Below are 26,882 nucleotides of genomic sequence, written 5' to 3' on the forward strand. Positions count from 1 at the left end.
GGAAAATTCTTAGAAAATAACAAATTTTGAAACACCTCTAAGGAATTTGAGACACCAACAAGTACATATCAAGGTTAAGTACTCAATATGCCAGAGAAAAATGAGAATAAATTTATCGTGCGTGCATACCGGCGAAAAGCTTGAGAGATTAGCACAATATGAAAAACCAAATGTGAGAATTCAATTCCTACAGGTTGACGAATCATTTAATGTTTGCAGTAAAAGTTAGCAAAACTCAGGGAGAGAAAAGAAATATTAAACCAAACTATTATAAAGAAATGCAGTCATAGATGGTGGACGCTGGAGGCCAATCCACATTTAATGATTTTCATTTTTACGCGAATGGAACATTTGACAAAAGCAGAAATGAAAAGATAAATGCTAAAAAGATACAGAATTTGCAGATTAAGTATGCAGTGGCGGAAATTTTTTTTTGGGGAGAAATACAAAATGACGAGAAAAAAAAGCTTAGGAGGAATGAAGAGATCCAGGAGCTATTAGGAATAAAACAAGACTATAACAGAACAATGGAATCTAAGAAAAAGGACAACATGTTCCAATTACAGATTGAAGATTACTTATTTCGCGGAAAAATGATGAAAGTAAGAAAGAGATGAGACACAAAAAAGAAATGTGATTTGTAAATTCAGCCTTCGATTGTTAAATGAAATTTTCAAAGCATTACAAAACAATCTTAGGGGAAATAAGGAGGTCCATGACCCATTGTGGAAAATTTCAGGATATCATAAAATAGAATATAATGAATTACAATGGTTAATGTAAAAGTTGGGAGATATTTAATTTCTGGTTGGATTGAAAAGCTTGGGGAGGAATTTTGGATTAGTCCTACCAACTCTTAGGGAGATTTGGTCTCTTTTTTGCGGGGGGAGGGGGTAGATGGTCCTCTCCAAGAGCGAGCTATTGACGATAGATGGTTCGCTCAACAGAGAACTGGTTGGCCATTTGTGTGCCTGTTACCAAGATTTTGCCTCTAATCTGGAGTCCTTGGGACATACTCTCTCCCGGTCACTTCATTTTTCACCCAATTCTTTGCCTAGTACACTAATTTGCTATTCTGGATTGAAATCAACAATTATATCCTGTAAACATTCTTCCTTGAGCTAAATACCTAATTTTCATCTTCAGTTAGTGTCTAAAAACATTCTTCAATCGGTTATCCCTGGAGATGAAACCTAGAAGAAACTAATTACTATTCAATCCGATTTTAGATGATTCTCCCATATCTTTTCGTTTTCTTGGGCCTTTGTATTTTGGGCCAAAGATTATTTCAAACTATGCCTAGGAGTAATTCATTTTCCAATTAACATATTCGTGTGTTTTCACGGAGGAGATTAAAAATCTAGTTCAGCCAATCCTATTCTCATCCACTGGCATTGACGTATATGGCAGAACCTGATTCTCCTCTTCTCCTTAATGTAAATTTTGTAAGAGAATATTCTCGTTTATTGTGCACCAAACCCCTAATTAAAGGTTGAACAAAACCCCTTTAACGGATTGGTCAAAATCATTTTAGGGTCTGGTCTACACCAGGTTTCTTGGCATAATGATGTTATAGTTAGTTCGTTTCTAGGCTGCAAAGTCTGTTATCAGAGTATTTCTAAAGAATATTCTTATAGAGTATGTAGATACATGTTTCGTTGGACTTCACATTTGTAGAGTAAAAGTGATATATTTTCTCCACCTGTTTGAGATTATTTTTCCCGAAACCTAGGTAGGGTAGGAAACGAGTTTTCGAGAAGTACCGTCATTAATTTATCCCCAGGTGGGCCCGTTTACCTCCCAAAGATATAGTTAGAGAGTTATTAGTGGTTACACAGATTGTGCCAACCTCGACCAAAAGTTTGGCTCTTGAAAAGATAGTACGAATTGGACACACATACTGCTCGCAAAACCAGTGCGCGAAGAAATTGTAGAGCCCTTTTAATTGCTCGATCATGTTAGTATTTTCTAGCGGCACTTGAGCTGCGTTAGAGATCAATAGCCGGAAGGCCCAAGGTATCCAGAATAAACAGTTGTGCCAGCGGTGGTGCCAGAACAAACAGAGCTGATCAATTGATCAAAAAGGCTAAACTCGCACGCTACTTCTACTATTACAACTACCACTTCTGTAACTGCTACAAACACTGTATTTCGTTTAAATATTCAGGTGAAATTGGGAATAAATCAAAAGATATTGTGTGCTTGCACATTGTCTAAACAGTGAATTTCAAAAAGGAATTAGTGTATTATGTTTGGACTTTCAGAGAATGCTTAAAGGGAAAGAAAAATTGACTAAGAGGCAATATGTGCATGCTACTACTAATAATTTTGCTGCAACCACATTTACCAATAATGCTACTTTAATATAACCTTTATCGTCACTACTTGTAAGGCTAAGAGCATTAAGATAAAATCACAAAAGTATGAATATAAAGGTTTTCTAGGGGCCATATCAGAAATAGCGTAGGTAGCGCAATTGTACTGCTTGAGAAATAAGCGATATAAGCACAATGTATAATTTTTTTCGGACCACATTTCTTTTTATAGAAGGAGTTGTCGTAGAAAATTCAAAAAGGGCTCATTTGATACGAAATTGAAAGCTCTAGTACTGTTTTTATGGGTAAAAAATAATTGGAGGGAAACCAGCCCTGATGCCCATCATTTCTAGAAACACATACTAAAAAATCTTGAGATAGCTATCTTATTGGATATTAATGAAAAATCAAGTTATCTTGTTTTTGGGGATGACGACCCCCACGGCCCTTAGCGCAAAAGCTTATTGTAAAGTTAAAACACTAAGTTTTCGCTGACTGAAAATTTGCTTTGGCAATATCCAAACAAGGGAAAATCCAATCGATCCGCTTGCTTCCGTGTCACAAATGAAATCGTCTGAAAAATCACAATTAGGAAGACCTAAAGAGGTGCTTCTGGTAAATCTATTAAATCTTCTATTCACTTTTCATTTAATCACAAACTTTCAAATATTCTCCCATGAGAATTATTTAAAGCATACTTTATTCTCTTTCAATTCATACATAATGAACGAAATAGTTTTTGATGAGTAATCTCTCAAGGATATCACAAAGTTTGTATAGTAACGAATTGTCAGTAAGGAGCGAAGTGGTCCAACAGTAACGGAAACTTTAAATTTCGGTCCATTTTAGGACCGAAAATTCTATAATGGGAATATCCCGTCAATTTGCATGTCACAAATAAAATTGTCTAAAGAATCACAATTAGGGAGATCTAAAGAGGTGCTTCTGGTATATTTATTTAGTCTTCTATTTCCTTTTCATTCAATCGCAATGTTTCAAATATTCTCCCATGGGAATTATTAAAAGTATACTTCATTCTGTTTAATTAAGTTATAAATGGAATATTTTGCGAAGAGTAATCTCTCAAGTATATCCAAAAATTTGTAGTAACTAACTGTTTGTAAGAAATCAGTTGGTCCAACAGTAACCGAAACCCTAAAAACAGAGTTTTGATAATAATAGATATATTAAAATATATCCCATGTTTATGCTAATTCAAAATATGTAAAACTCATTAAGTCTAATGCTACCAAACAAAAGCTACGAGCTTGAGTAAATTTACGAATTTACCCTCCTCTAAACCTTGCGCTTTACGCTAAAGTTTTTTTTTGTGATTCCTTAAGAATGCATCATGAAACGCAAGTGCCCTTTAAATAGAACAAAATCTTTTTTAAATGTTCAAAATACTTTGGTGTGAAGAGCGAGAGATTTCGGAGAAGGCAAACCCTCTCATATACAGAATAATTTCTGTTCATCTTAAGTTTTAGTGTTGTTCACATTTTCAATTTGAAAATGGTTTTTCTTTTATTTAATTTTCTTTAGATGTATTCTTACTCAACTTCTTAGGAGAACAGCTTTTTTTAAAGTTTTGATGTTAAAGTTAAGGGAAATAACGCAATAACATAAATTAATCATTTAATTAATGCATTTTGTGCTAAAATCCCCCAAAGCCTTGGGCAAGTGTTAAAAGCTATGCCTCGAGGGTATGTAATTTTTTTTGGAAGGGATGACCGTATAAAATATTAAGGAGACTTATTTAATTGAAAAGTGAAGTTTCTAGTTTCCCCTTTAGATTCAAACTTGAAGAAGGGGAGCTACCGCCGTCTTAATGTCCTCTTTTCGCCATACAAATTTGATCGAAAAGACCATAGGACACACAACAATTCTTTCAGATTTAACATCCCCCTCAAAATCCCCCTGCCTGAATACCTTCCATTGAATAAGAGTTATTGAAGTATCTAAACCTGAGTTGCCGGCACCGGAGCTTGCACTGCCAAGAAAAGAAGTAAGTGGAGATGAGATGAAATCAATCGGCACCGTGCCGTTCTACATCTACCAAAAACCCCCCAAGTCGCAACCAAGGACTTTTGTTTGCTTGACAAACAGTAGTGAAACTCATGACAATGAATGAGAAGTGGAAACGCTCTGGCACATTTCTGGCATTTTCAAAAGCTCATACATGAGCTGGTCGGCCTTTATAAGGTCAATACACCGAAAGCTACCTCATCCGAAAAAGTCGATTAGTTGTTATTTGCCAATGATTGACCACAACCCAAGCGATATCTCCTGTGTTTATTCTACATTTATGCATGCTAGCGAGCGCGCTAGTCGAGCTGGAAAAACTCTAGTTTGACCAACCGCTTTACTGGAAGGCGAAGTGTATCGTCGATGTAGAGCCTGCAACAAGTGCTTTAAGAAATGCTGTTGCTGTCCTAGGTGGATTTCAGACACGCACGAGTTTCCTAGGATCCATTGGCTTCCTTATGGCTGACTCGGGACTTTTGGAAATCCTAAGTCAAGTTTACGGACCTAACACTGTGCGTAGTATGTTACAAGGCTAAGCTGGCTCTCGTGCTGTGCTAGGTCATGGTCTGTTCGAGGTAACCCTTTATGCGAACCTTTTATCATCAGAACAAATAGAAGAGCGTTTGTTGGCAATGACATGCTACCAGAACCCTTTGAAAAGGATAAAACAGGCCTACGATTCGCTCCTTAAAGGAGATACCATCGACGAACCGCAGGTATCGAAAGCATCAGCGCCTATCTACGAAATGGTTCAAAGTGTAAAAGAACGATTATCCGAGTCCAAGGCTGCCCGTCTTTGGTTTCAGTATCTGGACCTACTTAGAATCCTGAGAAAGAAACAGAGAGGTGAACGAAGTGGCAACCTTTAGCTTTATCTACAGTCGTTGCTGGAAATGCTTCCTTACTTTGCTGTTTCCGGACACAATCTTTGCATGAAGTCTACTTGGATGTTCATGCATCCCATGTTTCAGTTGAGGAAAGACAACCCAGAGCAGTACAGAACATTACAGGAGTACCTGTTCATCCGAAGAACTGACAACTACTGGGTGGCACTTTCTCCTGATTTGGTGATCGAACAGACGTTAATGAGAAGTATGAATGATTGAAGTATGAGTGGCGGTCTGACGAGAGGTAGAGGCACGACTGAATGGGAGCGGACAATTTGGACATCTGCTATGCCTACTTTGGTTCTCGTTAACGAACGCATGCAGAACCTGACTGGCCTCGTGGAGTTGACTGTTGAAAATCACACAGAAGCGATATCTTTGAGGAGAGTTAGAGATCTGGTGGACATCAAAAAGATAGTTCGATACATTGAGCCCCTAGAACCCTTCAGGCAGGATTCACAGCTGTTGAGCGTGGTTACTGGTGTCTGTGCTTCATCATCCGTAAACGCAGACGATGCCAAATTTGTGGGAGAAACCATTCTGAAGGATATGGAAGCAAAAGACATTGACCAATATGTTTTCAGGAGAAAGGAGAAAGCTGTAACTATGGCTGAGAAGTCATCCGTAGTGATATGGTGAGAGGGTAATGGTCGACCCAGCTCTAATCTTCCAACGTCTAGCCGCAGTGGCTAGCACCTGTGGCTCTGACTTGAACGAGGTTCTGTCGTTCGAGCTCTGTAGTTTTCCACCATCGCTCTTTAGTTCCTTTGGGGTGATGAGGAAAGCCGACAAAGCCTCTCTAACAAATGCACTGACGAAAATTGACGGGTTCAATGGTCCAGTGACATTGCCAACCTCCCAGAGAGTCTTGAACGGTGGATGGCTAGTCCACAAAATCCCTTGGACTTCTGGATCCATATACTCGGAGGTGGCAGGATCTTATGTAGATGATGTCACAAGACATTTCGGCCAGGCAGCGGTAGTTTTCGACTTTTACACTGATACACCAACAACGAAAAACTGCAAACAACTGAAGAGAACCAAAGGCTTGTCGTGTCCAACGCTTCGAATTCTCTCCTAGCATGAAGATTGTAAAAAGTAAGGAGGCATTTCTGAGAAATCACAAAAACAAACAGTTGCAGTTAGTTTTACAAACTGCAGTCAGTTGCGCTGAAACTTCGTTGACCACTTTGATTGGGAATGATACCGACCTATTAGTCCTTCTGCTGTGCCATGCCAAGCTTGATGCATGTGATTTCTTTATGTAGACATACAAACATAGAAATAACAGACGATTATATGACATAAAAAGGATCAAGAACAAACTAGGAACCGAAGCAGCAGAAAATCTACTCGTTTGCCGCCTAATGTCTGGCTGCAATACAACATCTAGACTTCACGGCGTAGGGAAACCAGCAGTGGCTTCCTTTTCACTTAAAAATGTGATTTTCAAATATGCTTGCAAGACCATCATGACACCAGGATCCAACCTCCAGAAGATCACCGAAGCAGGAGAGAAAGCTTTGCTCCGCATCTACAAAGGGAAAAGCAATGAGAAGACCCTAAAGGATTTTTGGGTGCGAGTATTTACAATGCGGGTTGCAAGTGCAAATACTTTTTTTCAGGCAGACCAGCCGACTTCCGCCGACTTTGGATGCCGGTGACAAGTGCTATTTGCAAATAATGAAGTGGCAAGACACGTCCGATTCGCTAAAGCCCGAAGAATGGGGTTTGCAACTCTCTTCGTCACGGAATATGTATGTTCCCATAATGACGGATGCTTCACCAGCACCGGAGAACCTGCTGAAGATGGTGCGGTGTTAGTGCACCAGCGGGTGCGAGTCGCTCAGATGCAGCTGCCGTCGGTATATCGTCCCATATTTCTTTTTAGCCACTTGATTTACATCTTTTTGAAATACAAAAACTAAGGAATCAATATAATTGATAAAAAATGTATCTTGACTGAAGGTGCAAATCAAGGGAAGTTTCAATTTAGGAGAAGAGTGTCCATTGCCAATGAAATGGGGAGGGGAGGCAAACTAACATTTTTAATAATGTACTCAGCTGGCAATTTTGTTGTTTTTCAATTTTTTAATTGAAGAATGGATTTTTTTTTCATTGGGATTGCAAAAAAAGATATGTCTCAAAATCTAGAAAGGGGAGAGTAGAAAAATAAGAAATAGTAGCAGTCCTCGATTCTTTATCAATATTGTAAGCATAAAAAGTGCTCTTCAAGCTTATTTTTGAATATTTCGCGTTAAATTCCCCAACAATATTCTTCAACAAGTATTCGATTTGTTAGAGATTACATAAAAAAAACTAGTTTTTTTAACTGAAAGTAAGGAGCGACATTAAAACTTAAAACGAACAGAAATTACTCCGTATATGAAATAGATTGTTCCCTCCGCAATCCCTCGCTCTTTACGCTAAAGCTTTTAATTGTTTTGAAAAGCAGAATTGTGGCAAAGAGTCAAACTTTAGCGTAAAGAGCGAGGGATTGCGGAGGGAACAATCTATTTCATATACGGAGTAATTTCTGTTCGTTTTAAGTTTTAATGTCGCTCCTTACTTTCAGTTAAAAAAACTAGTTTTTTTTATGTAATTTCTGAACGTTTTTGAATTAATGCATGTTTGATTTTGACTCTCCACACGTAAACTATTCAAATGAAATTTGCATATTAATTCCTTTTTTGGCTAAATGGCTTTCTCTTAGTTTTGATCATACGATTTTGAGAAATATGGGATGGGGAAGGAGGCCTAGTTGCCATGCAATTTTTCCGTTACATAAAAAGGCAACTATTAATTTTAATTTTAACGAATTTTTTTATTAGCAAAAAATATACGTAACTTTAGAATTAACTTACGTAACAAACTTTTATATTCTTTAATTATTATTATGTATATGAGGGGGTTTGTACCCTCGTTAATACCTCGTTCTTTACACTAAATCGTAAGTTTTGTCCCAATTCTTTAAGAATGACCCCTGAATCAGAAAGGCCGTAGAATAAATAGTTGAAATTACTAAAAATACTTTAGCATAAAGAGCGAGGTAATTATCTCCTCCTAAATACCTCGCTCTTTATGCAAAAGTATTTTTAGAACCCCTCATATGCGTAATAATCTCTGTTCGTTTTAAGTTTCAATGCTGGTTCTTCCTTTCATTTGAAAAAACGTTTTCATGTTTATTTTTCATTGTTTTCTTATAGTAATGCTAGAGAATCCTGCGCCCTTTTCATTGAATTTTTCTTCCCCCAGGACAGATTCCTCCAAGGAAAGATCCTCCAACATAGCCCCCTCTCCTCAGCCCCACCCCCAAACAAAATAAAATCCCCCTGAAAACGTCTGTACACTTCCCAATAACCATTACTATATGTAAACACTGGTCAAAGTTTGTAACTTGCAGCCCCTCCCCCAGGGATTGTTGGGGAGTAAGTCATCCCCAAAGACATAGTTATTATGGTTTTCAACTATGCTGAACAAAATGGCTATCTCAAAATTTTGATCCGTTGACTTTGGGAAAAAAATGAGTGTGGGAGGGGGCCTAGATGCCCTCCAATTTTTTTGGTCACTTAAAAAGGGCACTAGAACTTTTCATTTCCGTTAGAATGAGCCCTCTTGTGACATTCTAGGACCACTTGGTCGATACGATGACCCCTGGGGAAAAAAAAAAAAAAAAAAAAACAAAAAAAAAAACAAACAAATAAACACGCACCCGTGATTTGTCTTCTGGCAAAAAATACAAAATTCCACATTTTTGTAGATAGGAGCTTGAAACTTCTACAGTAGGGTTCTCTGATACGCTGAATCTGATGGTGTCATTTTCGCTAAGATCCTACGACTTTTAGGGGGTATTTCCCCCTATTTTCCTAAATAGGGCAAATTTTCTCAGGCTCGTAACTTTTGATGGGTAAGACTAAACTTGATGAAACTTATATATTTAAAATCAGCATTAAAATGCAATTCTTTTGATGTAGCTATTGATATCAAAATTCAATTTTTTAGAGTTTTGGTTACTATTGAGCCGGGTCGCTCCTTACTACAGTTCGTTACCACGAACTGTTTGAAATCCTTTAACAGTGTTAGCTAACAGTTTTAGTTAAACGGCGGTAAAAACCCCATAGTAGCACATAACATGACTTGTCATGATATAATAATCATAGGTAGCACTGCCTCAGTAAAGATGGGAGAGGGGACTAAACGGTTTTTGTTTCTTTTATATTTTTTCAAAGCACTTCGTATAAAAAGGGTTGTCGCTAAAACTTTAAAATGAGTTTATTCGAATGGATAATGAAATTTCTACTGCCGTTTTTATGAGTCAAAAGTGATTATAGGCCAAACAATCCGCCCTCATGCCCATTATTTCTCCAAATACATAATATCGAAATTTGGAGATGGCCATTTTGTTCGGCATAGTTGAAAGGTCGATGAATTATGTGTATGAGGATATCAACCCCTTCTTTTACAACCCTCAGCGAAAGGACTATCAGTTATGCTTGTTGCCCATAGTTAACTTATAATTATTTTATGGAATGGGTAGTCGTATTAGTTTCATGGACATGTGTATTGAAGATTTAAGGCATAGAGTGACCCAGCGTCGCAAAGAAATGCCAGACAATGCAGGACATTTATATAACTCATTAATAGAAGTCAGTGTATGACATTTTTCCGTTTTTTTTTCGAATTTCCGTTTTTTAACCAGCCAGTATTTTTTTTTTGTTCTTTCTATAATTATTATATCTTAGTCGTGTTCCAATATCTGAAAGTAGGTATCTGCAAATGCACAAACGTCTGTTTTTGCATGAAAACGAAAATACACCGATTTTTTGTTAGAAATGTCCAATTTTGGTTTTCAATTTTTTTCCCTTATAAGCAGCTTTCTCTTATAAGAGACTTTTTATTTATTATATTTTTTTGTCTAGACATCCAGTGGTGCTCAAACACTAATTAGTGAAGAAGTTGAAAAAAATGCAGAAATAACTGCCTCAAATTCGTTTGCAGCATCGCATTTCAAATTGCCGAAAATCACTTTGTCAAATAACCCTGAAGAGAATATGCCAAAACATAAGCGAAGAATAAAGATTATGGAAAGTGTTTGCAATATTTTAGAAGCAATACCAGCTATTGAGCTTTGTAAGCTTTCCAAAAAATGCTATGTTGAGCTACTGGACCTTATGGGACAGAAAAGAGACTTGGAATTATCTGCTGGCTTCTGGCCAATATATAAGAAGGATGAAATTACTGAGTCTGCTGTTAATGGTATCAGACCTTTATGTAAATCGCTCTCCCTTGTTTTAAATGCTAGAAAAAGCTTAGATCTTGGCTCGGATACTGGTCGTTCAGCAGTATCTTTGTCAATGGACAAAATGAGCAATAAACCTGCTGTTGAAGGTAAAATGCAAATGCCATCGACGTTTGAGACAGAAGCAGCTTCTAAAACTAGCAGCTCTTCTATTGTTCTTCATAAGGACTCGAATTCGTTTGAACTCAACAATTCAGCTAGTATCCAAACAGAGAATACAACAAATGACTGTTTTAGCACGTCTGTCGGAACTTCCAGCTTTTCAAAACAGTTTTGGCCTCATGCTGCTGATGGAGCCACAACATCGTCTTTAGTCAATGGTAAGTAAATAATATTGAAACGTTTATTGTAAAATAGGAAAAAAAAAGGAAACCAAACATTCATTTTGTGCGCTTCAAATTTTTAAAGACAGCATTTTCAGGGTTATACAATTTTATTCATCAATTGTGTGAACGTATGTATAATTTTTGAAGAGGTAGAGGAAATAGGATAGAAGCTTTGCACCAGGATAAGGCTTGAAAATAGCTCTGGTATAATAAAACTGTTAATTTTGTACTTTTTAACCTATGTGAAATCTTGAAATTTTGGTCCACTTGGCTTTGATTTTTTCTCTTTTTTTTTCTCCTTGAAAAAAAGTTATCCTACTTTTAATTTTTAAGTGGTTTTACTATTATCAGGTTTTGTTTTTACTTTACAAAATGCTAAAGGAAAATCAACGCATTCTTTATCTTTCAAATGAATACGATAAACTCATTTTTGGAATAAACCTATTTATATCTCTAATGCAACCGTTTACGCTGAATTTTAAAACCCGACAAACTTTTCTTGTTCAGAATGTTTTTATTCTTTTTGAAAACTCAGAAAGTTTTCCAACCATCCTGAATTTATAGTGCTATGGTTTTTTCCTTTAGAAAAATCTTGGTGTTTATTGCTTATCTTTTAATTGTTTTTGACAGAGTCCTTCGTGCAATTTTTCTGCTGAATTCAAACATTCCGTTATATTTTAACAATCTTCCAGCATATTTTCATTAACAATTCAATTTAAATATATTATTGTTATAATTCATCTATTACACTTCAAAATTTAAAAAATTCAAAAATTTGGTTTATAAAGAAAGAGGAAAATTATAAAAAGCTTACACTTCAAGTAAACAAAAAGGAAATCACGTTAGCCAGTGAATGATTAGGGTTGATTACATAAGTTTTGAAACTGGCAACTCTTTTTCATCAGCAGGAAAAAAGGTCTTATGTATCTGTAATGCCTTGCTTTTCTTTTATAACATTACTCTTTTTTCATCTGCTAGGAAAAAACAGAACATCCTTGATGCCTTGTTTTTTTTCTTTAGTCTTACTCTTTTTCCATCAGCTAGGAAAAAAAGTATCTTTGATGCCTTGCTTTTTTTTTATAGCGTTACTCTTTTTCCATCAGCTAGGAAAAAATAGGACATCCTCAATGCCTTGCTTTTTTTTATAACGTTACTCTTTTTTCATCAGCTAGGAAAAGAGGTATCCTCGGTGCCTTGCTTTTTTTTATAGCGTTACTCTTTTTCCATCAGCTAGGGAAAAATAGGGCATCCTTGATGCCTTACTTTTTATAGTGTTACTCTTTATTCATCAGCAGGGAAAAAACAGGACATCCTTGATGCCTTGCTTTTTTCATATAGTGTTATTTCTTCCTCCCAAGCACAGAACGAAATTGATATATCCTTAAAATAAAATTCGTATTGTCTTTCATCTAACCTCGCGAAGATTTTCCATAAGGGATCCAGAGCTTCGAGTAGAAATCATTCCGTATATGAAGGGAAATACCAACTCTCCGTACCTCTCTCTTTAGCTCATAGCGTAGCCTAGGGTTTCCTATCGGGCTCGTAGGAGCTTTCACTGAGCAGATGTCTTCGGTATTGCTTTGTCATCTTCGATTGATGAATTGTCTTAGTATTGCCTACATTAATACTAAGTTCTTGTCGCTTTTGATGGCATAATTGATGTTATCAATAGACCGTGATTCATTCATCAGATTGTTCCGCATTCCTTCAAAATTTTCGTATTACAGCTAACGCTATCTCGTGAAACTCACTATTATTTCAATATGTGCATGGCTGACTTTCGCTTTGTATTTGGCAGCGCTCCGACAATGGCCATGCCCTTAGTAAGAGTTTCAGTTTTCTATTTTTCACACTTTGCATCTGGTCTTGAAAGTATTAAAAAAAAAAATCAGCATTGTTTCGTATTATTTCAAATTTACACATAATGGAATATTTATGCTTTATCGTAATGCTCCCCATCGTCTAAATATGCAGATAGCTTACTTTGGCTGTGCGACTGACACCACTCCAACAGTGTCCATGAGATTGACTTGAGTTCTCCTTTTTTGATTTACTGAACCGGGCATTCTATGAATTTAGTGCTTCCAGTGGGAGTCCTTAACCCAACATATGTAAGCAGGGATACTAGATGCATATTTTCTTAGCTGAGAATCATAGCCCAGAGAGATAACTGCACAACGATAGTTTTTTTGAACTTTTAAGTGAAACACACTTTTATTGTTTAAATGAGTGGTTTTACAAAATTGAAAGTTGATGGAGTGGACTGTTGTGATATAAATACAAGTGGCTCCGACGCTGCATCAGAAATTACCAGGGATAGTGAACTAATATTCAAGTGGGATAAAAAGTTTGCCGGATATATAATATCATTGGGCAGATTCAAGTTCTAGCAAAAATAATATTTTGCATTAAAGGTGAATATAATGGGTTGACCTAAGCTATAAGATGGGTTGAACACAATCTGGAATAAAAATGTAAACAGTGAGTTGGGGATCTTGTGAAAAAGAGTGAAATATAGTAACTCTTGCAGTTTAAAATAAAAAAATGTGTCTGTATCATGAAACTTTTTTACAATCTGAATAGAAATCTTAGTTGAATATCACTCGTTAATTTTTGCCCTACCCACATCTCTTTAGGGGACAAATAGGCCATTGCCTATAATGACCACTCGGAGTAAAAGGATATTTTTCCTTGGTAGGCGCTAGTTAGTATGTAAATAGAACTGTGGAAGTTAATGGTTAAACAATATTCTACAAATACTGTTTTGATACGTTTAGCTGTGGGTTCCGCAAGAATTGCACTATTGTAGAAAAACATGATGAGAAATTTAGATTATACAATTATTGTATTCTATGTATATGATGTACAGTTCAAATTAAGGATTGTGATTCATGTGTTGAGAGAGTTTGTGACTCTCATACCAGAGGATTCTTGTGTCCCAATTGTCACTATAAGTGTGAATAATAATGTGAAATTACCTGTGCTAGTATGATGACAAAAAATCAACAATTAATTTTAGTTGTTTTCTAAGGGACTGGAATCGTCGTGGATTTAGACTTTTTTTTTTTATGAGAAAGGACCCGGTCTATGCTTCAACTGTTCGAATAATAAAAGAGTATGGCTCCTATTTCATTGTTTAGAAGACAACGGGCATTATGACTCTAAGTCTACTGATTTTGTTGGACTGTCACAAACAACAATTATTCAATTGAAAATCTTTTGTGCAATATTTCGTCAAATATTCAAATGGAAACACATGGGTTCTATACTATGAATGAAAAAATTACCATGAACTAGACAAAGATACACAGTAAGAGTGTAGTTGCTTTAAATTATAGGACATGTGATTTTTGTTACAAGTTCATCACTAAGTGAATCCAAGTGGTCTGCCACTACTAGTTATTCTTGACGACGATGAACACTTCCATGTATCAGCAGAAATTTAAAGATAATCTGTTCAGGAAAACGGAAAAGATTTTTTATATATACAAAACACTGATCTATAAGCTAATTTACAATTCTTCTTAGCACACTTCATTTTTAGAGCATTGAAATCAACATTACACAAACAGGAAGGTGTGTTTTCTTCTATGAAATCATAGTTGTACACGTAAATGTTGAGAAATTCTTTGTAGGTACAGCCACGACATCTGAAAACAAAATACAGTAGTTCATGAAATCCACGGCTTTTGGTGGACAAATCCTGCATTCTCTTCCAGTTTTGAACAATACAATTCCCCTTACTTTCAATATAGGTCTTGATATGGGGAGTGTAGAATGTGTAAGGTAGACTGAGTGGATCGAAAAATTCTACATATTTCATTGTTTAAACGATATATAGCCAGTTTCAAGTCTTTATGTTCATTGGGCTACTATTAACTATGGCGGTGACTATATGGTTAACATTGTGAATTTGTCCGTGTGAATCCGAAGATACTCAAAAGGATTTGTTTTTGGACATAAATGAGTCCAAGTAAAACACATTGATTATTTGATTTCCATTCATAGCTTCAAGTCTAGTAGAACACTGTCGCCAGGGATGATTATCCAGTTGATTGGAAATTGACTTCGTTAGATTAGCTTAATGTTCTCCGGTCAATGGCTCAGTAAAAAGTGCCCTCTAACTGTACAGTGCTCGTTCGTACAATGGTCATCTTTAGTTCCCACTAACTGTAATACAATGATACCCTGAGGTTTTGAAAACATTGAGTCGGTCATTTCATTTTTGAATAGTTGTAAATCTCGATATAGGGGTTGCATTGTCAACTCATACAAGGGTCTTTAGGATTTATCAAAGGGTAGATTTAACAGTGGGATCTCATTCACATTGAACTCTAGATTGGAAGCCGAAACAATTAGATTTGTCTGGGGAGGCTGTCCATGATCCCACGATACTGGCACTTTACCATGTCGAAAGAAAGATCTGAAAGTATTACACCATTAATAAATGTAAAATCAATATCAGTACGTGGACCTGTTGTAATACGTTGTCAAACAGTTCGTGGTAACGAACTGTAGTAAGGAGCGACCCGGCTCAATAGAAACCAAAACTCTAAAAAAATGGAATTTTGATACCAATATCTACATCAAAAGAATCACATTTTAATGCTGATTTTAAATATATAAGTTTCATCAAGTTTAGTCTTACGCATCAAAAGTTACGAGCCTGAGAAAATTTGCGTTATTTTAGAAAATAGGGGAAAACACCCCCTAAAAGTCATACAATCTTAACGAAAATTACACCATCAGATTCAGCGTATCAGACAACCCTACTGTAGAAGTTTCAAGCTCTTATCTACAAAAATGTGGAATTTTGTATTTTTTGCCAGAAGGCAGATCACGGATGCGTCTTTATTTGTTTTTTTTTCTTTTCTTTTCCCCAGGGGTGATCGTATCGACCCAGTTGTCCTAGAATGTTGCGAGAGGGCTCATTCTAACGGAAATGAAAAGTTCTAGTGCCCTTTTTAAGTGACCAAAAAAATTGGAGGGCACCTAGGCTCCCACCCACGCTAATTATTTTCCCAAAGTAAACGGATCAGAATTCTGAGATAACCGTTTTAATCAGCGTAGTCGAAAAACCTTATAACTATGTCTTTGGAGACGACTTACTCCTCCACAGTCCCCGTGGGAGGGGCTACAAGTTACAAACTTTGACCAGTGCTTACACATAGTAATGGTTATTGGAAAGTGTACAGGCGTTTTCAGGAGGATTTTTTGGTTGGGGGGAAGGGTTGAGAAGAGGCGGATATACTGGGGGAACTTTCCATCGAGGAATTTGTCATGGGGGAAGAAAATTTCCATGAAGGGAGCGCAGGATTTACTAGCATTATTTAAAAAAATAAACAATGAAAACATAAATATGAAAAAGTTTTTTTCAGCTGGAAGTATGGAGCAGCATTAAAACTTAAAACGAACAGAAATTATTACCCATATGAGGGGCTCACCTCCTCCTAATACCTCACTCTTTACGCTAAAGTATTTTTAGTAATGTCAACTATTTATTCTACGGCTTTTGTGATTCAGGGGTCATTCTTAATGAATTGGGACAAAATTTAAGATTTAGTGTAAAGAGAGAGGTACTGACGAGGGGGCGAATCCTCTCATATGTGTTATAAAAACATGAGAATAAAAAATTCTTTACATACGTTAATTTATAAGTTACGTATATCTTTTACAAATAAAAAAAATTCGTAAAAAATTAAAAGTTCTAGTTGCCTTTTTAATTAGCAAAAAAATTGGAGGGCAACTAGGCTTCCTCCCCCGCTCTTTTCTTCTCAAAATCATTCGATCAAAATTATCAGAAAGCCATTTAGCCAAAAAAAAAAAATATGCAAATTTCGTTTTAATTATTCCTCTGCGGAGAGCCAAAATCAAAACATGCATTGATTCAAAAACGTTCAGAAATTAAATAAAAAAAACAAGTTTTTTCAACTGAAAGTAAGGAGCGACATTAAAACTTAAAACGAACAGAAATTACTTCGTATATGAAAGGGGCTGCTTCCTCATCAACGCCCCGCTCTTTACGCTAAAGTTTTTTACGGTTTTAAAAAGAAGAGTTGAGAGAAAGAGTCAAACTTTAGCGTAAAGAGCGGGGCGTTGATGAGGAAGCAGCCCCTTTCATATACGAAGTAATTTCTTTTCGTTTTAAGTTTTAATGTCGCTCCTTACTTTCAGTTGAAAAAACTTTTTTTTTTTTTATTTAATTGGTTTGTAAGAGGGACTCGCAGTTTGATATTGCTCCCACTGGCTCTCAATTCTTTAAATGCACGTATGTATTTAGTATTTTGATTGGGTCGGTCTGGATGCTATTTTCAACAAAAAACTGAAAGGATCTCCAAATTTTGTCCTTTAATCATTTAAATGGCCTTGGGTAGGTTTTTTTTTTAACTTGAATGAGGCATATGGTAAACAGGGGTGACCCCACACCACTTTGCTTGACCAACTTCCCCTTCTCTTCACTGTAATTGACGTGGGCCATGAAAGGCTATGGCTACCTAGATAGCTATAACTCGAAGGAGGCCAGGCTACATGTGAAGAGTAATCGATATTTTAGGGGTATTTATAAACTAGAGAGCCCCTGAAGAGGTATGGCTTGAAGGACGAGGGCAGTTATGAACAAAACTACTCAGGTAATGGGTTCAGATTGTGCAATAAAATTATTTCATCAGTGAGGGTACGTTGTATCATATAAAATGGATAAATGAACTCTTACCCTAATAGAATCCCTGATCATATGCTTCTGCTTCTTTAAAGTATATACTTCAACTCTTCTTCAAATAGTTGATTCCTTACCATGATTAAATAAAAAAAAACTAATTTTTTTAGCTGAAAGTAAGGAGCGACATTAAAACTTAAAACGAACAGAAATTACTCCGTATATGAAATAGGTTGTCCCCTCCGCAATCCCTCGCTCTTTACGGTAAAGCTTTTAATTGTTTTAAAAAATAGAATTGTGGCAAAGAGTCAAACTTTAGCGTAAAGAGCGAGGGATTGCGGAGGGGACAACCCATTTCATATACGGAATAATTTCTGTTCGTTTTAAGTTTTAATGTCGCTCCTTACTTTCAGCTAAAAAAATTATTTTTTTTTTATTTAATTTCTGAACGTTTTTGAATTAATGCATGTTTGATTTTGGCTCTCCTCACATAAATTATTAAAATGAAATTTGTATATTAATTCTTTTTTTGGCTTAATGGCTTTCTCTTAGTTTCGATCAGACGATTTTGAGAAATAAAGGGTGGAGAAGGAGGTCTAGTTGCCCTCCAATTTTTCGGTTACTTAAGAATGCAACTAGAACTTTTAATTTTTAACGAATGTTTTTATTAGTAAAAAAATATACGTAACTTAAGAATTAACTTACGTAACAAACTTTCATAATCTTATATTTTTATTATGTATACGAGGGGGTTTGTACCCTCGTTAATACCTCGCTCTTTACACTAAATCGTAAGTTTTGTCCCAATTCTTTAAGAATGACCCTGAATCAGAAAGGCCGTAGAATAAATAGTTTAAATTACTAAAAATACTTTAGCATAAAGAGCGAGGTATTTATCTCCTCCTAAATACCTTGCTCTTTATGCTAAAGTATTTTTAGAACCCCTCATTTGCGTAATAATCTCTGTTCGTTTTAAGTTTCAATGCTACCCCTTCCTTTCATTTAAAAAAACGTTTTCATATTTATTTTTCATTGTTTTCTTATAGTGATGCTAGAAAATCCTGCGCCCTTTTCATTGAATTTTTCTTCCCCCATGACAGATTCCTCCAAGGAAAGATCCTCCAACATAGCCCCCTCCCCTCAGCCCCACCCCCAAACAAAATAAAATCCCCCTGAAAACGTCTGTACACTTCCCAATAACCATTACTATATGTAAACACTGGTCAAAGTTTGTAACTTGCAGCCCCTCCCCCAGGGATTGTGGGGGAGTAAATCATCTCCAAAGACATAGTTACTATGATTTTCGACTATGCTGAACAATATGGCTATCTCAAAATTTTGATTTGTTGACTTTGGGAAAAAAATGAGCGTGGGAGGGGCCTAGATACCCTCCAATTTTTTTGGTCACGTAAAAAGGGCACTATAACTTTTCATTTCCGTTAGAATGAGCCCTCTTGCGATATTCTAGGACCACTTGGTCGATACGATGACCCCTGGGAAAAAGAAAAAAGAAAAAAAACGAACAAATAAACACGCACCCGTGATTTGTCTTCTGGCAAAAAATACGGAATTCCACATTTTTGTAGATAGGAGCTTGAAACTTCTACAGTAGGGTTTTCTGATACGCTGTATCTGATGGTGTCATTTTCGTTAAGATTCTACGACTTTTAGGGGGTGTTTCCCCCTATTTTCTTAAATAAAGCAAATTTTCTCAGGCTCGTAACTTTTGATGGGTAAGACTAAACTTAATTAAACTTATATATTTAAAATCAGCATCAAAATGCAATTCTTTTGATGTAGCTATTGATATCAAAATTCAATTTTTTAGAGTTTTGGTTACTATTGAGCCGGGTCGCTCCTTACTACAGTTCGTTACCACGAACTGTTTGAAAATTCGAAAAAGCACCGCTATTTTATACCTTATATACCTTATACAACATATTATACCTTATACAAACAAAGTCAAGTCAAGGACTCAAGTCAAGGAAAAAAACCCAAGTCGAAGACTTGAACATCGTTTGAGTGGTGTCAAGCACAAAGCAGAAGGTAGCTATCAACACATTGGGTCGATGGGGAGTATCATTAGATAGTCTTACCTCTCATATGCAAATTTTTTTATTAAAAGGAAATAATCCAATGCTTCAATCACTGTATATTGATAACACCTCTAAGGAAAAATAACGTCAAAGGACTATAGTATCAAGGTATTGTGGAGGGGGAAGTGCCCCTCATATAAGGAATAATTTTAATTTATTTTAAATTTTAATGTTGCTCCTTACTTTTAGTTGGAAATACTTTTCAATTTTAATTTCTGATTACTATTCAATTGATGCCAGGAAATCCCCCCCTCTTTCATAAAAAATCCTCTCTGCAAAAAAATTACTCTAAGGGAATTTTTTCTCCATAAAATTATCCCACCCCCTGGAAAATCTTTCCCGGACAATTCCACCCTTGGTAAAAATTCTCTATCGCACAATACCCTAAAAACATTTCCAAACATAATATCGAGTCGTTAAAGAGAAAGTAAGACAAACAAAGAAGATTTCGGAATTCTAGAATGATTTGGAATTCCTACGAATGTTTCATGAAAAGTTCACCCCGGACAGTTTCGTCCCAATAGAAAATTGGCCCCGTGGAAAACCTTCGAAAAAATGTCTGTATTCATCCCAATAACAAATACTATATGAAAATAATGATCAAAATTTCACAGATATCAGTCCTTTCCCCAGAGGCCGTAGGGATTCTTGTCATCTTGAGAGGCACGTCTATTGGATCTTTCAATAATGCTTAACGAGATGACTCTCGAAGTTGCGATTGGATAACTTTGGGGGCAAATGGGGCTCGGGAGGTGTGCCAGTTAGCTTGTATTCTTTTTCGTCATTAGATAGAGCACTAGAACTTTTAATTTCTGTTGGGTTGTGCCCTCTCTTGATCTTCTATCATAGAATCGATTGGATCACCCCTAAAAAAAAAACTTCCTTTATTTTTTCTTCTGAAAAAAAAAACTTCCACAGTATTACATATGGGAGCTTGAAACTTTTGACGTAGGGTTTTCTAATTTGCTGTATCTGATGGTGCAATTTTTATTAAAATTCCGTGATATTTGGGGATGCTAAAACCCTCCTCTGCTTTTGAAAATGACTTAAAATTTTCTCAGGCTTTTGACTTGATGGGTAGCATGAAATTTAGCGTATTTTGTGTAGTAGGAATCGACATAAAAAATGCAATTTTCTTATGTATCTATTGTTAACAAAATTCCGTTTTTTTGAGGGGTGTTGGTTAGCATTGAACCTAGCTGCTATCAGTTGGTTTCCAGTAACCAGGAACTTTTTGATTCTTTGTAAAGTTGATTTCTTAATCCAATTTGAAATAAGAAATAAATATTTCAGGATCGCTAAACATAACCTCTCTGGACTCTGGTCAAAGTCTGTTGTCACAAATATATAACCCAGATAGCCTGTTAAAGCATTCAGAAACAGCAGAGAGAAGGTTAAAGCATTGCATAAATGGCAAGTTTCAAGGACAGATAAAGAATGATGGATTAACTGGAGAGTTTGATAGGAAAAACTATCCTCACAGCAATGAAATGATGGAGGTAAATCATTTGCAGATTATAAGAAATTTAAATGCTAGTTGCATATATTGGTTGATGTAACAGTATAGTTTTAGCGTATGTGCATACGATCTGGTAAAAGCAATTGATTCAAGAAATCTAAGTCATTGGATGTTAACTTTGTTTCTGGAAAAAATTGTGATGAAAGATGAAAAATGTGATTCATTTCCATTTGTGCATGGTTTGAGCTAAAAACTTGTGGTCAATTTGAATTTCAAGAGCTTGTGTGTTAAAGCCTCCTGGGAATAGACAAGAAATCACAATGAGTATTTGTGACATTGTTTCTTAGTTAACAGTGTTTCCCGCCCCTCTCCACTCAAAAAAATAGATTAACTGATTATCAGGTCATTCATTATATCTTATCTTCCTGTGTTATATTGAGTCTTAAGATATTTCGATGATATTATTTTAGTTTAAATTACACTATTAAAAACAAAAATAACTGTTAAGAACTAATGATACTATTAAATAATAGCAAGATATTATCTTACATTAATACCTTACTTCTACATTTGAGAAATTTTTAATCAGCTATCTACTTAATTTTACATGCCAGTCTTGAAAAGTAACGAGTTTACCACAAAAAAAATTATAGGTTCTAATTTAGTTTTATTTTTGCTTCTTGTCCAGTGGCGTATTTTCATCAAAATCCTGAAGGGGGGCAAAGTTGAAGCAAATTATCCTAAATCAAGTCAAAATGACAGTAAAAACTAAAAAAATAGCCATTTGGTACCATAAAGGTACTACTTAGTACTATAAATGAGGTCTGGGAGGGGCAATTGCCCCCTGCCCCATAGCAATTTACGCCCCTGTTTTTGTCTCTATTTGCCTTATGCAATATAATACAATACAAAATATTTTACTATGGTTTTGCACAACTCTTAAAAGATTTGTAGACACTACATATTCTTCAAACATCTCTTATTTTTTTCTGCCCGTCTATGATAAGTTTTACTAGGCCACTGATGGCCAAGTTGGATTCATCAATGTAATTTTGCAGTTTATCCCTGTTTCAGCTCTACTTATGTGGATTCTCATGTCAGCAGATCTTTTTTTTTGTCTGTTAATTTTCAGAAAAAGTAACAGATAAATAGCTGAAACCAAGTTTCTAGCTAAAACTATAAATTTGCCATGAAAAACTTTGAGGTTTGTTTTACAAAATTTGTTAATTTTTAATATTTTACAATTATGAAGCAAAATAGAATCGAAGTCTTACGATGGGTAGTTTTTTTAACACTATGTAAACTGTGAAGCATGCGTAAACTCCTCCTTATCAATTATTTCTTATTGAATATTCAAACTAGAATCGCTTTTGTAGAAGTCAAAGATTTTGAGACTATTCTTTTTCGAGAAGAACGACAGAACACACAAAATGGAGATTGCAAAATGCGAGGGAAAAGTTACTCTAAATCTATGCACAATTTCTGTCAATATTTTACAAGAAAGAATTCACTTTTTAGCTGACTAAACAGTGTAAAAAAGAAACAAAATGGAAGTCATCTATCTGAAAGAGAACGTCTGAAAGTCACAACTGTACTTCATGGGAGTAGGGGCTGTCGTCCTAGTTTTACCAATTGGCTGCCTGGACCGAATCTTATCCTATGAGAGGAAGAGAAAAGGGGGCTCTTATCATCTAGACATATAACAAATTGTGCTGTCACATCTCATTCCAAACTTAGTCGGAAGTATGAGTTAATGTCCTAGCTTTGCTTTTGGAGTTCATAATAGACACAGCTATACTTCTTATTGTGATATACCCCCTGCTCTAACTGTAAAAGTCTAAAGCTTTCTGCGTCATTTGTGTTTTACCGAAAATATATGTGTCTTAGATACTTCTTGCATAGAACCAATAAGATCAAACTATGTACTTTAAATGTAATGATACTTATTGCTTAATGCTAGGCACTCAAGATTTTATCCTTTGTAATTTTTATTTTTATTTCCAATGTTGTATTTATAAAATAAAATATGTGAGATATAATTTGTTTTCAATAATACTTAAAGACGCATTAGGCATAATACTTTTATATTTAGAGGAGGGAAAAAGAGGCAATTGACAAACTCTTTTTATATGATTTTGCATATTTTAAATTTGACTGAAATATTCGACTTAAGGTTTGCTCGTTGTATATATTTATTATGATTGTATGTTTAATTTCTGTTCGTTTTGGGTTTCATATATTCTGTTATAGTAATTTTTGGTCATTTTTGATTTAAAATATTATTAGAATTTATTTTCTACTCGTCTAAAGTTTAACCTTTTTTGGATTTTTTATACTAATCTCTTTTCGTTTTTCATTGCATTTGATTGCCTTCAAATTTTAAACTTAATAACGCTGGCTATTTATTAGATATTGTTGTTGGGTCCTTTTTTACAGGTCTAACTATTTTAGTGTGCTTTTGGTATTGTTTGACATACCCCTAAACAGTTTCTAAAAGTTTTACCTTAAAATTCTTAGCCCTTTTTGAGATCAAAGTCAAACATGCCACCCTTTCTCGTTGACCAGTTTCTTATATAAGCAATTGGCAGTCTATCTAACCGATACCAATTTTCTTAGGGGATTTTGAGGGTTAAGTCATTCTCGGATGTACAATCATTTGATTTTCTAACTTTTCTTTGGCTATACAAAAATTTTGATCAGATATCGTTGAAGAAAGGGCAGCTAAAAATAGAATAGGAAGGGGACAGATGTCCTCCGCTAATTCTCAATATTCTTCTAAATCTGCCCTGAAGGTTTGATCTATTATCCTCAGCTGTTCTTTTAATATTTTAGATACACATTTTTGATAAACAGCTTGTAAATAGTATCTTCACATTTATTTTAAAACGCCTCTCAACATTCCCTAAATTTTCACGTTAATACGCTTAACCTTTTTGACCACACTTGGAATGAAACACCCCTCTTTTAATGATAAATCCTGGTTGTATTTTGCATTATTTACAATTCTTACTGTGAAATTTTGAGAAGTATTGCAAAATCCAAAGGCATAGTTATTCGAATTTTGACTATTTATTTCAAGATTTTGATCATGTGGAGCATCTAAAAATGGCAAGGGTACTGGTTGCTCTCCGATAACTCCAGCATCCTCTGAAATTTTCTACTTAATACCCTTAAACGTTCTATATATATTGATGATTCGGCAGCCACCACGTACATAGTGTGTTGTAATATGTTAGGTATTCTTCTCCAAAGCTGTTTTGGGATTATTTCATTGCCATAGGCATAATTGTTTGAGCTTTCGAATAGTTTCGAGAAAATATCTGTTTCAAAATTTTGATCAAATATTTTTAATGGAGGACATGATAGGGGGCAGGTGATCCTCCAACCCCTTTTCAACACCCTCTCAACATGCCCTGAAAGCTTTCACATGACACTCAGCTGTTCCTAAAATGTTGCAGATCCTCATTTTTGATAAGTTGGATGCCCATAGTGCCTTTTGATTTAGTCTAACATGCTCCTCAAATTTTTAGTAAGTTTCATCTGAATGTCCATTGCCTTTTGCATACATTCAGAATGAAATATTGCCATTTACGTCATGATAAATCCTAAATAGACAAATTCCAAAAGTAAACCCACATTGCACAATTTACAGTTATTGCCCCGAGAATATGGGGAACATGGCACCCCTCGAAATATAATATTAGACCTTTTGACCAGTTTAAACAAAGTGGGAACTTAAAATTTTGGCTATTAGGTAGAGGGGGCAACTAAAACCGCAAAAAGGGGTTGCCGTCCTATCTTTCTTAACCATATCTTCAATCAACCTTAAAAGTTTCAACTTAATATTGTCAGTCGTTCTTTGATATTGCTAATATTCCCTTTTTATTACCAGCAAGCATAGTGTGTTTCAGTTGTTTATGGCTTCCCTCTATATATTTTCTTAAACTCTTATCTTAATATCCTAAGCCTTTTTACGGAGCCAGGATCAAAAATATCCTCTTTTCTAATAAAAATGCTCAAGTTCTACCAATGGGGTACTTACATAACTGATAGTCCTTGTCCTGGGGGACTCATTCCGTTACAGTGTCACTCACGGCTTTTAACATAGTTTTGATTACAGGCTCAATTTAAGTTTTGTCATTGGTATTATTGGATTCATTGACTGTATTACGTGATAAGTTGTCGATGGTAGTATTACTAAAAGTATTATTAAAATCTGAAATAGTTATTTTGTCAAAAGTAGTCTAAGGGTCTAATAATTATGCCTATGGAAATGATATGTTACTCTGCTGCTTTGGAGATGAATGGCTAACACTATTGATTGTGTTCAAAAAGATTTCGTACATTAGGGTCAAACTTTGATGTATGTTGAGGGGTATATTTAGCTAAATCAGAAGATGCTATGTGCACCCCTGTTTTTCAAAGATTTGTATTTGCAATATAGTGGGAACGACTGAAAGTAGGCTACTAAGTTTAAACATTCAGGCCACGTTAAGGAGATTATGTCCAATATCCTCAAAGACATCCGCTAAGACATCTGATCAAAAGTTTGAAAAGCCTTCCTTTTCAAAATAGTCGGTGCTGTACAAGCCTTTTACGTTACATAAGTTACCCTTTGTTTATGTATTATGTGGCAAGTTTGATCCCCAGTGTCCAAAACTAAGGTTATTAAGGTAAAACTCTTAGAAAAGGTTGGGTAAATACAAAATAAATATGGATACCTTATATGCATTAGGGCTGTCAAAAGGTCCAATAACAATATCCAAGGAATGGCTAAGGATATTATGCTGAACCTTCAGTTGTTGTTTGGAATGTGAAAAACTGTTCAATTGTATGTTGGATAATCAAGATAAAGTGACTCGGACGATTCTAAATGATCCACTGAATCGACTAATAATATTTCAAAATTAGATAAAATCCTTGAAATAGGAGAAGAAATTAAAAATAACGTTTTCGAAATTAAAACTGAAATCAGTGACAGTAAGTTTGATTTAGCATCCCTAACATCTCGTGTTGAAAATCTAGAATTAGAAAGATAGACCCATAAAAATGAGTTATTCTGTGTCAAGCAGGAAATATCGGCATTACTTAAAAAAAACAAGAAAATCAAAAGGAGCCCGGTTAAATTTGCATGGAAAGTTTTAATGGTAGAAAACTTGGATACAAAAAGGAATTTTATCTGCAGAGCACAAAAGGGGAATCTAAGTCGACAGCTAAAGACCATGTTGACACCCTTCTTTCCTATCTTCGAATTAATATCCGATTTAAGGTGCTTGAGTTTACAGATCCATTCATCAAAATCCATCTCCAGGATGATAATTACAAATTTTGTGTCGTTCAAGAAAACAAAAAATTGTGCGAAAATCCATTCACAAAAGTAGCCGGACGTGAATCTCCCAGTGTTTGTATAGACGATGGGATAAGAAAAAATGTTCATGACATTCGCAATTCCCTGAAAATAATCGAAATAGCATTTAAAAAAAAGGGAATAAGTGCATGGATCCCTCCAGGGGCTCCTACTATACTAGGCTTGATTGAGAATAAGGAAACGTGAAGCTTAAGTGGTATAATAGCTTGTAAGTGAGACGCATGAGAAATTCACCGGAAATAAATTTAAGCGTTCGTTTAGTATGTTTTAGTGGATTGATGATTTATTAACTATTTTTTTGACTCGACTTATGATTCCAGTTATATTGTGACTTAGCTCAGGTAACCGTGTTAAATTCTGTTCTCTATCGGGTGATGATAAAGATAATGGTTAAAGTGAATAAGAAGTCCAATTTTTTTTTTTACTTTTTTTTTTAATTGATGTGTTGTTTT

General features: G+C 35.4%; 2 protein-coding genes across 2 annotated transcripts in view; both read left to right on the forward strand.

The window, feature by feature from the left end:
• LOC136042517 (uncharacterized) overlaps positions 1-23,223 on the forward strand; it is a 33,294-nt gene extending 10,071 nt beyond the window's left edge. Inside the window, exons 2-4 of the mRNA XM_065727482.1 lie at positions 10,147-10,846; positions 20,897-21,102; positions 22,581-23,223. Of these exons, the coding sequence (XP_065583554.1) occupies positions 10,279-10,846; positions 20,897-21,102; positions 22,581-22,628 (822 nt within the window). The 5' untranslated portion in view covers positions 10,147-10,278 and the 3' untranslated portion in view covers positions 22,629-23,223. The remainder of the gene's footprint in view (positions 1-10,146; positions 10,847-20,896; positions 21,103-22,580) is intronic.
• Positions 1-26,882, forward strand: part of LOC136042589 (uncharacterized) — a 478,776-nt gene that overhangs the window by 337,258 nt on the left and 114,636 nt on the right. The window lies entirely within an intron of this gene.

This window comes from Artemia franciscana, chromosome 2 (assembly GCF_032884065.1).
Source record: "Artemia franciscana chromosome 2, ASM3288406v1, whole genome shotgun sequence".
NCBI lineage: Eukaryota > Metazoa > Arthropoda > Branchiopoda > Anostraca > Artemiidae > Artemia > Artemia franciscana.